The 14,544-nt window shown below is 55.1% G+C and overlaps 5 protein-coding genes across 5 annotated transcripts; 4 read left to right on the plus strand and 1 right to left on the minus strand.

Annotated features, from left to right (window-relative positions):
* Nucleotides 1-1,072: 1,072 nt before the first annotated feature.
* On the plus strand, nt 1,073-2,891 carry MAM_01107 (ATPase domain, prokaryote; the record flags this gene model as incomplete). Its single annotated transcript, XM_040819906.1, has 3 exons — nt 1,073-1,202; nt 1,309-2,396; nt 2,466-2,891. The coding sequence occupies 3 exons, from the start codon at nt 1,073-1,075 to the stop codon at nt 2,889-2,891; spliced, it is 1,644 nt and encodes a 547-aa protein (XP_040683171.1).
* Nucleotides 2,892-3,292: 401 nt separating this feature from the next.
* MAM_01108 (Homeodomain-like protein) lies at nt 3,293-6,397 on the plus strand (the record flags this gene model as incomplete). Its single annotated transcript, XM_040819907.1, has 2 exons — nt 3,293-4,831; nt 4,898-6,397. The coding sequence occupies 2 exons, from the start codon at nt 3,293-3,295 to the stop codon at nt 6,395-6,397; spliced, it is 3,039 nt and encodes a 1,012-aa protein (XP_040683172.1).
* A 994-nt stretch (nt 6,398-7,391) lies between these two features.
* Nucleotides 7,392-9,177, plus strand: MAM_01109 (cytochrome P450; the record flags this gene model as incomplete). The annotated part of the gene is made up of 2 exons (XM_040819908.1): nt 7,392-8,907; nt 8,975-9,177. The coding sequence occupies 2 exons, from the start codon at nt 7,392-7,394 to the stop codon at nt 9,175-9,177; spliced, it is 1,719 nt and encodes a 572-aa protein (XP_040683173.1).
* Nucleotides 9,178-9,766: 589 nt separating this feature from the next.
* Nucleotides 9,767-11,962, plus strand: MAM_01110 (transporter ATM1 precursor; the record flags this gene model as incomplete). The annotated part of the gene is made up of 2 exons (XM_040819909.1): nt 9,767-11,792; nt 11,862-11,962. The coding sequence occupies 2 exons, from the start codon at nt 9,767-9,769 to the stop codon at nt 11,960-11,962; spliced, it is 2,127 nt and encodes a 708-aa protein (XP_040683174.1).
* Nucleotides 11,963-12,669: 707 nt separating this feature from the next.
* On the minus strand, nt 12,670-14,103 carry MAM_01111 (UDP-glucuronosyl/UDP-glucosyltransferase; the record flags this gene model as incomplete). Its single annotated transcript, XM_040819910.1, has 1 exon — nt 12,670-14,103. The coding sequence occupies one exon, from the start codon at nt 14,101-14,103 to the stop codon at nt 12,670-12,672; it is 1,434 nt and encodes a 477-aa protein (XP_040683175.1).
* Nucleotides 14,104-14,544: the final 441 nt, after the last annotated feature.

Consider the following 14,544-nt stretch of genomic DNA (forward strand, 5'->3'; position numbering starts at 1 on the left):
GATGGTGTGTTGGTGTGTATAAAAAGTAGCAACGTCGAGGTTTCACACACATTTCTGACTGTACATGATCAAGTCGATAAAAGCAAACTTGGACACGTGAAGAAGAATAATCGAAGGACTGCATCACGTGTCAAATCATCTTGTGTTCTACGGGAAAATCCTCACTTCTTATTCACATCAAGCTCAGTTTGCATCATGGATCCTTTTCGGCTAAGCGGGGCGAAGCCACAGCCTCTGACTTTTCGGGACGTTGCGTGACCATCGGCCGCAGGGGAGCGGAGTGATTTACTGAAAGCATCTTGAAAGAAACTCGTAGATGAATCAATGGTAAAAAAAAGTAGCTTTTTGTGCGCTGGGTTTGGATTGCATTTGTACGCAAAGCTCATCGTTTCTGTATACTTTGGTTGCAAAGGGGTCAAAGGTAAACCAAGGGAAGGAAACGGGCAACCCTAATCTGATTGTCACGTGTCTGGTACAGTCGTTGGCAATCCATCTGCTCCTGCTCCTGCTCCGTACCGAGTCTCTCTCGTAGAAAAACCGTCAAAGAAAGTTCTATGCTCTGCGACGCTGCACACTCCTAGTCTGTATCGCCTTTGACTCAACTTGTTTTAGGTCCGACGACGTCATCCCGCGACAGCCCAAGCTTTGAGATTCTTGAACGGCTGAAACTCCAATCCAACGCTGTGGACACTCACTGCCCAGAACGTGTTCGAGCCCACAAGGACGACAAGAATGAGGCCCAGTGACCAACCCTTGCTTCGTCTCCACCGTTGCGAGGCCGCCGATAGGATTGGTGCCAACAATGTCACAGACCGTCACCAACGAAATAGCTGGGTCTGGTAAACTTTGTGTTGCGGAATGAGGCCTTGGGTCCCTTTGACCAGCTTGCAAGAGCCACGAGGGAGCAACATACATAGTCCAAACATGCATTGGTCCAGAGACAGCTTGATCTTGATCACCTCAAACGTCTCATGATTCAAGGGACAAACGCCTCGCTTACGACACGAAATTGGACACTGTGGCCTGCACACTTGCTGACCAGGCGCTGATTTGTCGCGATTGGACCGTCACAATGCAGGCAATACGGTCCAGTCTCCGTGCAACGCGGTCGTCGCTCTCCAAGTTGAGTGCTGCTGGGTACCGTCGATCTGGAACCTCTGCATACTCGCGGCTATTTTCGACGTATGGACCCAGAAAAGGCGGTAGGCAATCCCCTCATTCCCGAGCACCGTATCTCATCCTCAACAACGGGCAGCTGCCATATTTACAGACCTATATGGATTCCATGCGCTAATTGATACTTCTTAGCTCAAGATTCGTCGCAAAAAGAAAATGAACATAGCAGAAATGCTGAATCGGACGAGTCGTCCATCTTCTCCAAGATGGCCGAAGCGGCAGCCACCACATTCGCGTCCATCTTCGTCTTGGGAGTAGGGTTCGCAGGAGCGGGGTATCTCTACCATAAATCCTACAAAATGCTCGTTCTCAAGAAGATGACACGAGCTTTCGAACCTGGAGATCCTGTATTAGAGCTAGCCGCTGTGGGCAAAGACGTTCCTCATAGCCACCCGCCCGGCGAGGAATATTGGGTGCGTCGCCCAGAACAAGAACATGTCGACCGCATCATCAGTGGTGAAGAGGTCGGCCATTACTACTTGATCTTGGGTGAAAAGGGAACGGGAAAGAGCAGCATGCTCATCGAAGCAATGCGCAAGATTGATGGCGACGGTGTCGCCATGTTCGAGGCCCATGCAGACCCGGAGATTGTGAGAATACGACTGGGAAAAGCGCTCGACTATGAATTTCACGAGGACTACATCGGCGGATATTTTAGTGAGAAAGGGCCGCGTGACATGGGGGCTCTACTGGATATTGAGCGTGCACTGAATAAGTTGGAGAAAGTGGCTGTGAAGCTTTTCCGTAAAAGGAGGAGGCCTCTGGTCGTCATCGTCAATCAGATGCACCTTTTACGAAATGACGATGTTGGTCGAAATCTAATCGAGCTTCTGCAGCAACGCGCTGAACAGTGGGCAGCCGCAGGGTTGGTGACCATGGTGTTCAACTCGGATGATTACTGGGTCTACGAGCGGCTGAAGCAACTGTCCACCAGAATGGAGGTACTACCTGTGACAGATTTGCCGAAGAAGCAAGCCATCCAAGCCTTGCAAAGATATCGCATGCGCTATTTCGGAGAACGAATGAGTCAAAAACAGCTTGACGATGTATATGATCGTGTTGGAGGACGCCTCAGTTTTCTGAACCGTGTGGCAAAGAGTCATGATATGTTGGCCACGTGCGAAAGGATCACGGACATAGAGAAGAAATGGTTTCTCAATCAATGCTGGATTATGGGGACTGAAATGGATGACGACGTCATGGACCAGCAGAAATGGGCGGTGAGTTTTCGGCGTTTCTTCTCCTCGATGCAGGTGATGAGGAGACAATAGTACTGACAGGAACCGTAGGCTGCTGCCATGGTTTTAGCACATGCCCTTGTCGAGAAGGAAGATAGCATGGCCAGTACATATGACCCTGTTGTCGGCCACATCCTACCGACATATCCTTTCCATATCGCTCAAGAGATCATGACGCGATGCGACTTCATCAGAGACTTGGACAGCCTGAATTTGTTTACGATTACGAATCAGGCAGACGTACGAGCTAGCAGCGTGCCGATGCATCGGGCATTCAGGGAGATTTGTCAGCAACCAGGCTTCAAGGAGCATCTGGATAATACTATTGAGAGAATTGCCGCCATTGAGAGCTTGGGTCGAACCAGAGAACTCGTGGCTAAAGACTTGGTTCTCGGCGGGCAATACGACATTCAGCACGAGCGCACCAAGTCTACGGTGAGGCTGAAGATGCCTGAGGAAGAGAATAAGGACAGTTAATTGCATGGAGGCCGCCAGCGACAGAAGACGCATCGGCGCCGCCATCGCGGCACCTTTTCCTCCTGTCACGCTGTACTTGTATATGAATGGACATACCCAATGTTGAGATAAAACTTGCGATGAAATGTGTGTTAAATTAGCAATAATTTCCTCCCATTGAAACAGCTGGATTGAGAAGATAGAAAAGTACGATGTTTTTTTGACTGTGCACATTGTTTGTCACTCACTTCGATTGAAGGCAACAATGGAATATGTAATTCATGTGAAGGCCTGATATCTCAGGCAACAACGATTGGCGGATCAACGCCCCAAAGTCCAAATGTTGACGCGCGACTCCAGTTTTCAGCGCCCCACAGCCAAACTTGTCTGCAGGCGCAAACCCAGCCTCGCCATCTGCACTGATGTCTTCCAACAACAAATGGCACGACTTTCGTCTTGCATCCACTTTGCGATCGTTGATGGGATCGCAGCCTGACGAGGCTACGACGAGATCTTTCCGCCAATCCGGACGAGAAGAAGACAAAGAGGAGCTAGATCCAACCCTGAAGGACGACTCAAACAATTCTCATCGCAGCGAACCTCGCGCAGCAATGGCCGACGTCGACGATTACTCTATTGCTGGCTCAGAAACCGCCGCAGATATCGGCGAGCTTCCTGTGGCGGATGAGGACTTTGGAGCAATACAAATGTTTGATAGCAATGCCGCGCCTGAGACCTTCTCCTCACAGGCTCCAGTCGCCGTCATGTCAGAGCACGCTCCCGTGGAAACACCAACAAGAAAATCGAAACGAGATAAAAAGGACAAACGAGACAAGAAGCGAAAATTGTCCCAAGGAGACGCCGCTTCCCCGCCTGTTCCCGAAGAAGAGGACTCGTCGAGGAAGCAGAGAAAGTCAAAGAGAAAGTCGAACAATGATGTGGAAATTGACGACACACAACCAACTGAGGATAACCCAACTAGTCGCTCTGCAGATACACCTTGGGGCCAGTTGCAAGAAGAGGAAGCGACTGCATTACTGCAAGCGAAAAAGAAGCGCAAGCTACCGGACACTGTCGATGGCAAAGGCCGAAAGAAAAGACGATCCCATGATCAGGAGCCCGAGGGTCAAGATGGTGAGGCAGGCGCTTCCCCGTTCCTCCGCAAGAGAAAAGAGAGGCGCGGGCTTCCGGGGAAAGCCATACATGAGGATAACGAGCCAGAGTCCGACCCGCAAAAATCGCCGACCATCGCGCACCTACGTCGACGGAGCCAATCACGAGAAGCTCGCTCTAGAGAGAATAGCGCTGCCAACGAGAGCCAAATGGACGTCGATCTTGGGACTGAGGACCGTACGCAGACTGCTGAGGCCGCACTGGCTGATACCGATGGCGAAGTTGAGCGTCTGGCTCGTGAGGCCTGGAATGAGCACCGTATTGGGCAGCAAGCGTTAGAGGAAAGGCAAAACGTAGGCCAGGATCCAGAAATGTCGAACCAATACCCCCAGGAGCCGTTGAATGCTAGCCTGGAGGGCATGGTTGAGGGCCAGGCCGAGCCATCAAGTGCCAAGTCGAAAAAGTCCCGAACTACTCGAAAGAAGGCTAAGCCAACCTATTATGAGCAGGATCCCATCCCGAATCTTTTGAGTGAGGACGAGGGCAACAGGAATGGTTTGGGCGAGCTGCCTTCGCCGTCTGCCGCAGCGCCAAAGGCTCGAAGAGCGAAGCGCGCCGCCAAGAAAGAATCCCGTGGCCGCAAGCCGAAGAGGGAAAAACTATCTCAGTCCATGCGTGGTGGTTCGGCAGATGCAGATGGGGCGCCCGGAAGGGGTTCCGGCCAGCCACGGAACCGACTGACTGGTTTCACGCAAGGTCGATTCACCGACGCTGAACTTGCGCGCATAGCTCGAGCCGTAGAGAGCTACCGGACCGACCGTGACATGACACAACAGGAAGTGAATGAAGTGAGTAATCGCTATGTCCCTTATATGCTTATTTGTATTGGTGACTACTGCTAACTGATGGCCCAGCTCATACATGCTCCTGGTGGAACCACGGCCGGAGAAACTCATGCCCAACTCTGGTCTCGTATCTTTGCTGAATGCCCCGACCGTCATCGACAAAAAGTCATCAATATCACTCGCAAGAAATTTCATAACTTTGTTGCTCGTGGAACGTGGACTCCAGATCAAGACACTGAATTGGCGGAACTCATTCAACAGCATGGCACGAAATGGTCATATATAGCAGGTCTTATCAACCGGCACCCTGAAGATCTTCGAGACCGTTATCGCAACTACATCGTCTGCGGTCCGAACCAGCGGAAGGATGCTTGGGATGAAAACGAAGAAGCTCGTCTTACCCAGCACATCATTGAGTCTATGATGGTGATTGATGAATTGCGAGCCAACCACCCGACGAGAGCCCTATTACAGAAGAGTTATGAAGAACTGATAGACTGGCAAAATATTAGTGAGCTGATGGGTCGTACCCGAAGTCGATTGCAATGCATTACAAAGTGGAAGTCGCTGAACATTCGGACCCACGGCAGAGATCAACTTGTTTCAAGCCAACCTGATTCTCAAATCTCGTTCAGGCTCGAAAAGGCTCGACGGCAGATTGCCGCCATGCCCGTTGAGGAACGATACCGACTTGTCATGGCGGTCAGTGCCACCGCAGCTGGTACGGATGTCAAGATCCCCTGGCAAAGGCTGGTGGACAAGCCGTTCAGGAACCAGTGGCACAGGTATACTCAGATGCTTCTCTGGCGACGTTTGAAGCAGACTGTGCCCAATTGGGAAACTACTAGCGTGCGAGACTGTGCGCAATATCTCATTGACCAGTATAACCAAACGGGCGATCTTGCCGAAGTGCCGGACGAACTCTTTGATGATGCAGACGAAATGCGGTACATGGAGGCTATTACTCCGATTTCTTCCATATCCGGTACGCAGGACGACGAGCGAGGTCAAGTCAGCGCAGAGTTTATTACAGATTCCGATGCCGAAGCAAATCATGCGGAGGCCAATGGGGAGACGGCTCAGCTGGAAGAAGGAGAAGGTGGAGGAGAAGAAGAAGAAGAAGAGGGGGAGGAGGAGGAGGAGGAGGAGGAGGAGGAGGAAGAGGAGCATGAAGAAGACCAACCAGAAGAGCAAGCACCCCAAGATGTGAATATGGAGATCGATCCTGCTTTAGCTGAGGCCGGCCAGCCGTCAATGATGTCAACTCCTGCCAAGCCGACCTCGGGCAAAACTGCAGCATGGCGAAAACGTGGCTGGAAACCTGGCGAGGCCGCTGCTGCTGTAGAGGATTCCATCGAAGACACTTGGGAGGAATCACAAGAACCACAACAGACAGAAGAGCACGACTCATACATTGACGTCGAACAGTTCCGCAAGAAGAAGACGCCAAGCAAGTTCAAGTCCCCCCGCAACAAGAGGGCTGTGCAGCACTCTTCACCACCCGCAGACGAAGCTGACAGCGTTATGGATGATATGGAGGACCTTCCTGCGCGGGTTGCTGTCGCCTGAGCGGGTAGCTGGGTAAACTCAAGAGGAGGCTTCTGGATAATTGTAATTATGACGAACAAAATTTTTGGGCGGCCATTGCCATTGCCTTGATGTTATTATTGCCTTGCACCCCCCTTTTTTTTGGAGCAAAGGAATTACGCAGTTGCATGTCAATAGTATGTATGCTTACAAGTCACAGCTGAGTCATTCAGACAGAACGTATGAGTCGGGGATGTAGGCAAATGTGCCGAGTGGTTGGGAGAATAATAGTGCTGCAAGGCAACCCGAGGTCTGGAGTCTCTGCAGATAGATGAGATGTCCCGGGCTTTACTCCGTACTTACTAGTCGGTGTTCCGTTGTGTGGCTGTCTGAGGAGGTCGGGCGTCCGGCCGAAGGACCAGCAAGTGACTTGCTCTCATTTTGTGCATGTGCGCCACCCCGAAACCCCTGACCATGCCATGCCATGCCGCCACCACATCCGTGAGGCAAGCACGCTGCGGCCAAATGCGGCCAAATGCGGGCAGGCGCGACTGGCGACTGTGTGTGCAACACGGTTCTGCTCTTTCTGCTGGCACTCGGCCCGGCCTCTTCAAGTTCATACTTGTGCATGTCGCTTCCCGCCTCATCGCCAATCCTTCCCAACCCCTGACTGGTCTGCTCCCATGACGAGAGGAGCAGCTTTTGCCAAGCATACGGCATACGGAGTACAGCATACGGCATACAGCAAGCGGACAAGCGCATCGGGGCCACTTTGCATCGGGACCCAGGCTAGAGACCCTTGGCTTCTCCGAAACCCCCCCTCCGGCTTCAGCGTCCGACTGGCAGCTTTGGTGCCATATATGATATTTTCTGCCCGGGCTGCTTGGAACATCCATGTACATTGCTTGCCCGTCTTTTCTCCCGCTGATTGTCTCCAGAGATTCCGTCGTTTTCCTCTTGGCCCGGGACACATGGTTTGCAACATGCTCACACATCGTCTTGGCTGAGAATTGATTCACCAGCGCCGGCTCCCACCATGGAGCCTCACAATCTCACCATGAGCGCCAGCACCCATGTCGTTCTCAACCTGGTACAAGCAAATCCAGCCGTGGCCGGTCTAGCAACTACTTCAATACTCATAATTTCCATAATCTTGCTATTTGGCGGGCCCGCCTCAAATCACAAACACGGCATCACCTCACCCCCGTCCATGCCAGCTTACTGGCTTCCCTTTTTCGCACACGCCTTCCAATTCTTTTTCAACAAGGATGGATTCACGGCAAAACTCAAGAAGCGATACCCCGAAGGCATCTTTTCCGTCACCATGTTGGGCAAAAGACACCACGTCATTCATGATCCCTCCATCATGATCAACTTTTGGAATCGGCCGAGCTGCTCGTCGGGGGAGAAGTGGACTGCCGCCCGCGCCCTGACAAAAAGCTTCGGTCTCCGCAAGCAAGATCAGATCACCTACAGCAACCTTGCATACGAGACACCGGATCTGTTCAAACACATGTTATCCGAGCCTGGCCTGAGCGAATTCGTCGATGGCATCGTCGATGGCGTCAAGGCTCACATAGCCGAATTCGTTACCTTCAACTCATCCGTGGCCGACCAGAGTGATTGGGAGAGGTCCGCAAGGGTTGACGTGGTGCAAAACTCGAAAGGCGAGGCGTTTGTCGAAGCTGATTTGATGTCGTTGGTGCGCAATTTTGTCGCCAAGACTGCAAATCCTGCGCTCTTTGGAACCGACTTTGTCGAGAACTTTCCCGAATTTTGGGATCTGCTGTGGATGCTGGACGATGGGTTCCTTTCTCTTGCCACAGGGGTGCCGGCATGGGTACCCTGGCCCAAGATGCAGCGTGCAAAAGTCGCCAGACGAAAGTTGATTGCGAGAGGTCGTGAGTTCGAAGAGGCCATGGACAAGTACTTGGATGGAGAGGACCCAGGAAGCAAATGGCAAGATATGGATAATGTCAGCACATTTGTTAAATCACGCATCGGCGTATTTCGAAAAGGTGGCCTGTCTGTACAAGCGCGAGCTACTTGTGACGTCGCCCTGGCCTGGGCAATGAACGCGAATGCAAACCAGTTGACGTCGTGGTTGCTCTTCGAACTCTACAGAGACCCTGTTCTTCTTGAAACAGTACGCGAAGAGATCGCCCCTTTTGTCAAGATTGTCCAGCCTCAGAACGAGTTTGGTTCGGGGGTATGGATCGCGCCCGAGCTCGAGAAGCTTGACATGAACGGTCTGATCAACGAGTGTCCTCACCTCAAGGCCGCTTACATTGAAACCATGCGCGTATACACTAGCGTCTGGATTGTCAAATGGCTGGGCGAAGATGTGGTCGTGGAGCCAAGGGGCAAAAGTAGAGAATCGTATTTTCTCCAGAAGGGACACATGGCTCACATAGCTCACGAGATGCATCAGTTCGATCCAAAATACTTCCCTAACCCCAAGGAGTGGCATCACGATAGGTTCCTGAAAGACGCCAAGGACACTGCTGGTCGCAACGTACAAGTCGTGGAGATGGGTACCCTGAGGCCCTTTGGTAAGTGAGCCGGTTGGAGTCGTGACAATTTGCCTTGCTGATGGAAGCACTGGCTAATGAAGACTAGGCGCCGGTCCAACCATGTGCAAGGGGCGCGCCATCGCGCTCCGCGAAATGCTCTTTTATACGGCCATGATAGTCTCCTTTTACGACATGGTTCCTCCAGAGGGGCAGAGATGGGAAGAGCCGGGGCTGTCTAAACGCGCCGTCACGAAACATCCGACGAAACCCATCAAGGTGTGGATCAAGAGGAGAGATGTAAAGTCATGAGGCTGCCAAGGAAGAGATTGGACCATAGATCATAGGTGGGATATTGCGCCGTGTCTAGGGTACACGTGAACGTTGCATACCGGCACTGCCAGGGGATCGGGCGGAAATCAGTCGACAAGCAGGCGCGCCACGGGTAAAGGTTGTCACAATGTTTGCAAAGTAACGCGCTGTCACGTCTGGATGAATAGTACACGGATATCATTGACCACGGGCCAAATGGGGAGGTGAACTGTTCTCTTACAAGTTACTACTAACTTAATTCACGTTGAAGTCGCATTGAAGCGGCTTGTCATGCCTGAGGCTGGAATTCTGACGCCATAGCTTCTTCCAATGCTGGCGCACCAGGGTTCATTCACCGCATTCGCTCACCTTGACAGCTTTTGGTCCAATTTCAACTGCGTCACGGACTCACGGTAACTTCTGTACCATCTTCTTTCGTGTCGGTCTCCTTTTGTTCTTCTTTGCTGCTGCGAAACCCAAACCCGTCCTGCCGAGACGATCCATTTATCAACCCCGCCATTTCGAGCCGCATCCCAAAGGTTCCCTCCCCGTATATGCACAATGATTGCGGCCACCTAAGCAGGTGAAAATGATAGCGCGACTATTACATCGGTCCTCGTTGCTCTGCCCCCGATGCAGCTTTCCCCATGCCCAGACTCGTCCGGCATGGCTCCCACAACGACAAATCACCTCTTCACGACCCCTCGGGACGTCGGCCACCCGCGGTGAGCAATCCAAGAAGGAGCCCGTGGCCAAGCCGTCTGCGATCCTACAAAAGACGACAACAGCTGCGAAAGCGACGCCGAAAAACAATGACCCCCTTGCTATGGCCGACAAGTCGGCGACGGAGCAGCGCAAGGCTGACTGGGCCATCATGAAGGAAATGTCACGCTACCTCTGGCCCAAGGATAGCTACGGCACCAAGATGCGCGTGGGGTTGGCCGTGTCGCTCCTCGTAGGAGCCAAGTTGTTAAACGTCCAAGTGCCCTTTTATTTCAAGAGCATCGTGGACTCTATGAACATTGACTTCGCGGCCGCTGGCGGCACCGCTGCCGCCGTCGCAGGAAGCATGATTGTCGCCTACGGCGCCGCGAGAATCGGGGCCACCGTCTTCCAGGAGCTCAGGAATGCCGTGTTTGCGTCTGTTGCGCAAAAGGCCATCCGGAGCGTTGCGCGCAATGTCTTTGAGCATTTGCTCCGGCTGGATCTGAGCTTCCACCTGTCCAAACAAACAGGCGGTCTAACGCGCGCCATTGACAGGGGCACCAAGGGCATCAGCTTCTTGCTGACGAGCATGGTGTTTCACCTGATACCCACCGCGTTGGAAATCAGCCTCGTTTGCGGCATTCTCACATGGCAGTACGGGGCAAAGTTTGCTGCCATTACGGCATTGACCATGGTGGGCTACACGGCCTTTACGATCTGGACCACGGCTTGGAGGACAAAGTTCCGAAGGCAGGCGAACGCCGCGGACAACAGAGCCTCGACCGTGGCCGTGGACTCGTTGATCAACTACGAGGCCGTCAAGTATTTCAACAATGAGAAGTTCGAGGTGGCGCGCTATGACAAGGCCCTCCGGGAGTACGAGAAGAGCTCCATCAAGGTGGCCACGTCGCTGGCCTTCCTGAACAGCGGGCAGAACATCATCTTCTCGTCGGCCTTGACGGCCATGATGTACCTTGCCGCGGATGGCGTGGCCAGCGGTTCGTTGACGGTGGGCGATCTGGTAATGGTGAACCAGCTCGTCTTTCAGCTCTCCGTGCCGCTCAACTTTCTGGGCTCCGTGTACAGAGAGCTGCGCCAGTCGCTGCTCGACATGGAGACCCTGTTCAACCTCCAAAAGGTCAACGTCAACATTGCCGAGAGACCCGGCGCCAAGGACCTCGTCCTGGCGCGTGGGGGAGAAATCAAGTTCCAGGACGTGACCTTTGGATACCACCCCGACCGCCCCATCCTCAAGAACCTGTCCGTCACGATCCCCGCGGGCAAAAAGGTGGCCGTCGTCGGACCAAGCGGCTGCGGCAAATCCACCCTCCTCCGCCTCCTCTTCCGCTCCTACGACGTCCAGGACGGTCGGATCCTCATCGACGGCCAGGACATCCGCGACGTGAAGCTCGACTCTCTCCGCAGGTCGATCGGTGTCGTGCCCCAGGACACGCCCCTGTTCAACGACACCGTCGAGCACAACATCCGCTACGGCTCCATCGGCGCCTCGCACCAAGAGGTGGTCGCGGCCGCCAGACGGGCACGCATCCACGACATCATCGAAAAGTTCCCAGACGGCTACGGCACCAAGGTCGGCGAGCGAGGCATGATGATATCGGGCGGCGAGAAGCAGCGCCTAGCCGTGAGCCGGCTGCTCCTCAAGGACCCGCCGCTTCTCTTCTTCGACGAGGCCACGAGTGCGCTCGACACGCACACGGAGCAGGCGCTCATGATCAACATCAACGGCATCCTCAAGGAGAAGGGCCGCACGAGCGTCTTCGTGGCCCACCGGCTGCGCACCATCTTTGACTCGGATCTGATCATTGTCCTCGAGGATGGCAAGGTGGCCGAGATGGGAACGCACAGGGAGCTGATTGACCGGGCAGGAGTGTACTCGGAGCTGTGGAGTGGTGAGTCACGCAAACCCAACGTGCCCTCGAGTCGAGAATGTCCATGTCCATGCTGACGACGTGCTGCAGCGCAGGAAATGTTGTTCCACGAAGACGGGAGCGAGATGGAGGAGACTCGCGAACAAAAGGATCGGGTGGCGGCGCTGAAGCAGTCCTCGACCCGCAAGTAGATACAGCAATATACCGTCCCAGTTGTAACGCGTGTTTTGCATCAATGCCAAACGTCCACGCGGATGCTGGCGTGTCACGACGCCCTCCGAGGTCCGGGGTCACACGCTCTCGACCTACAAAGTTTGTGTCATGAAACGGGGCGCCTTTGGCTCCGACTCCCCCCGTGTTCGGAGTCTCCTTGTCTCTGCTGCCATTGTCACCGGAGGTGCCCAGGTGTGGATGGCGAATCCCCTCATGCATGCTACGGCGGTGGTTGGGGGCTCTACTTCTACGTGTGTGGGATCGAGCTGGCAAGACCCTTGCCGATGGCCGTCATGGACAGCTTCTACATGTGTACGCTACGTCTGCGCCCACCGCTTCTGCTCTGCTGACTGCGCATCACGTAGCGGCCGGCTAAATGCGTGCTCTGCGCTGGGAGGTCCTCCTACGTGCCGGTGCTCACCTTGGGCCCCTGCAGCATGTTCGGCGCCGTGGCTGGCCTCATCTCGCGCCGGGCATGCCGCTGCCAGTTCCTCAGCCCTTTGGTTTTGTCACATTACCGTCGACGTGGGCATCCTGCTTGACGGCCGCCGCGCAACAAGTTACACAGCCGGCATGGCCATCTCCATGATCGTGGCCGGAGCAGGCGGTGGCTTTTCTGTGGTGCGATCGCGTACCCCCATCAGGACATGGCCGGTGCCAGCTCCCTCCTGGCGCCAGTCATGATTCACGGCACAGTATTTCGAACCAGCTCTTCCAGCGCCTCGACTGCCGCACCCGCGCCCCCAAGCCTGTTGAGTTCATCCCCCATCTCCCTTGCCCGGGCTCTGTAGCCGTCGTCGCCCAGTATAGCATACGCAGCCCGCCTCACACTCGCCACGTCGGGGCTGTCGGTCTTGAGGTCAATGCCGAGCCTCGAATACGCCACTCTCGCCCCGGTGTCCCTTTTGTCCTCGGACTGGCCGGCACACAGCAGCGGCACCCCGTGAGACAGCGCCTGCTTAATACTGCCGTACCCACCGTTGGTGATGAGCAGCGCCAGCCGGGGGAGGAGCAGATGATACGGCAGCCACGCCGCGTGGTAGACGTTGCCGGTGCGTCTCGTGCTTGACTGAATTTCCGGCCCGTGAGGCGAAACCACGACGAGGACGAGGTCAGGGTCGTCTTGGAGCGCACTGATGGACGGGATTATAAGTGAAGTCGGGTCCGTGGCCAGGGTTCCCTGCGTGATGCCGACGACCGTCTTCGTTTGGCTGGGCAAGTCGGGCCACCAAGGCGGCAGCTTGGACAGGTCATGGCTTGCCTGGGCGACGAGCGGTCCCACGAAGACGGTGTGTTTCCGGTGACGAGGTGTGCCTGGCAGCTGGTTGAACTCGAGCCTTGGACATGAGGCCTGGATGTGTAGATGCGGGCTGTATGTCGACGCCTCCATGGGCTCGCCGAGGGGAAGACTGCGCAGCCCAAGCGCCCTCCTCTGCCGGCTCATGGCAGGGCGCAGGAACAAGGGCGTTTCCAGGCAGCGGGCGACGACTTGTCTCGCCGCGTTGAGGAGGCGGCCGGCCCACGAAGCCGGCGGCGCGGCGCCGGAAGCTGCCAAGGGCGCATCCAGTCTCGATGTGTAGAGGGGGATCACGCCCAGCGTTGCGTAGACGGGTATCTCGCCGAGGTCGTGGAGCGCCCGGGCTCCGTGGGGGAGGACATCGACCAGCAGCACGTCTGCGTCCAAGACGGCCAGGGCGGCGCGGTAATCTGCTACCTGCGCGAGGAGACGGCGGTTGAGGCGGCCCTCGGCTAAGTCGAAGAGGCCCGTCTTGTGGGCTTTGACGAGAGGGGAGTCGAGGACGGCGGTGGCGGTGGTTGGTGCGAAGTGGGCGCCGGTCGCGAGAACGCGGGCGTCGTTGTCTGAGCTGGTTAGCCAGAGGACGGTGTGGCCGTGGGAGACGAGAGCCTGGGCGACGGCTTGCATGGGGTAGGTGTGGCCGGCTGGGAAGTGAGAGTGGAGGATGACCTTCATGGTTTCGGGCGGGCGCTGGTGTCGGAGGTCCAAGGTTGGAGGTTGGAGGTTGGAGGTTGGAGGTTGGAGGTTGGAGGTTGAGGGCGGCGACGATGCAGACGTGAGGTTGCTCGTGGTGGGTCGGAAGTTGAACGTGGTGGTGGGCATCGTCGTGCACAAGGGCACAAGGTACGGAGTAGATTCGAGTCAATCGACTCTTGTGGCAGATCACACAGAGAGAGGTGGTGCAAATGGCAAGGCCTGCACGTCACATCATTGAGGAAAAGTCTCTGCCTGCCGCTCTCCGTCCAGGATGACTCGAGACATCAAAAGCAAGGGTTGGGTCGTATCATAACAAAGGGCATTTATTAAGGATGATTGATGACACACCAGCCAGCAGCCACCCTTGCTCTACACGAGTACGCCGCACTCTGTATGGCCGTATGATGCCGGCTTTGTCGTTGCTGTTGCTGTTGCTGTTGCTGTTGCTGTCGTCGTCGTCGTCGAAGCTCCCACACACCCTGCGGCCTGTGCGTGGCACGGCAGGAAAGCAGGCCTTCAACTCCACGGGCCATGGCAATCATTGTCCGCCAGACAAAACTCCCGCAC

Source organism: Metarhizium album, assembly GCF_000804445.1.
Source record: "Metarhizium album ARSEF 1941 chromosome Unknown scaffold_1, whole genome shotgun sequence".
Taxonomy (NCBI): domain Eukaryota; kingdom Fungi; phylum Ascomycota; class Sordariomycetes; order Hypocreales; family Clavicipitaceae; genus Metarhizium; species Metarhizium album.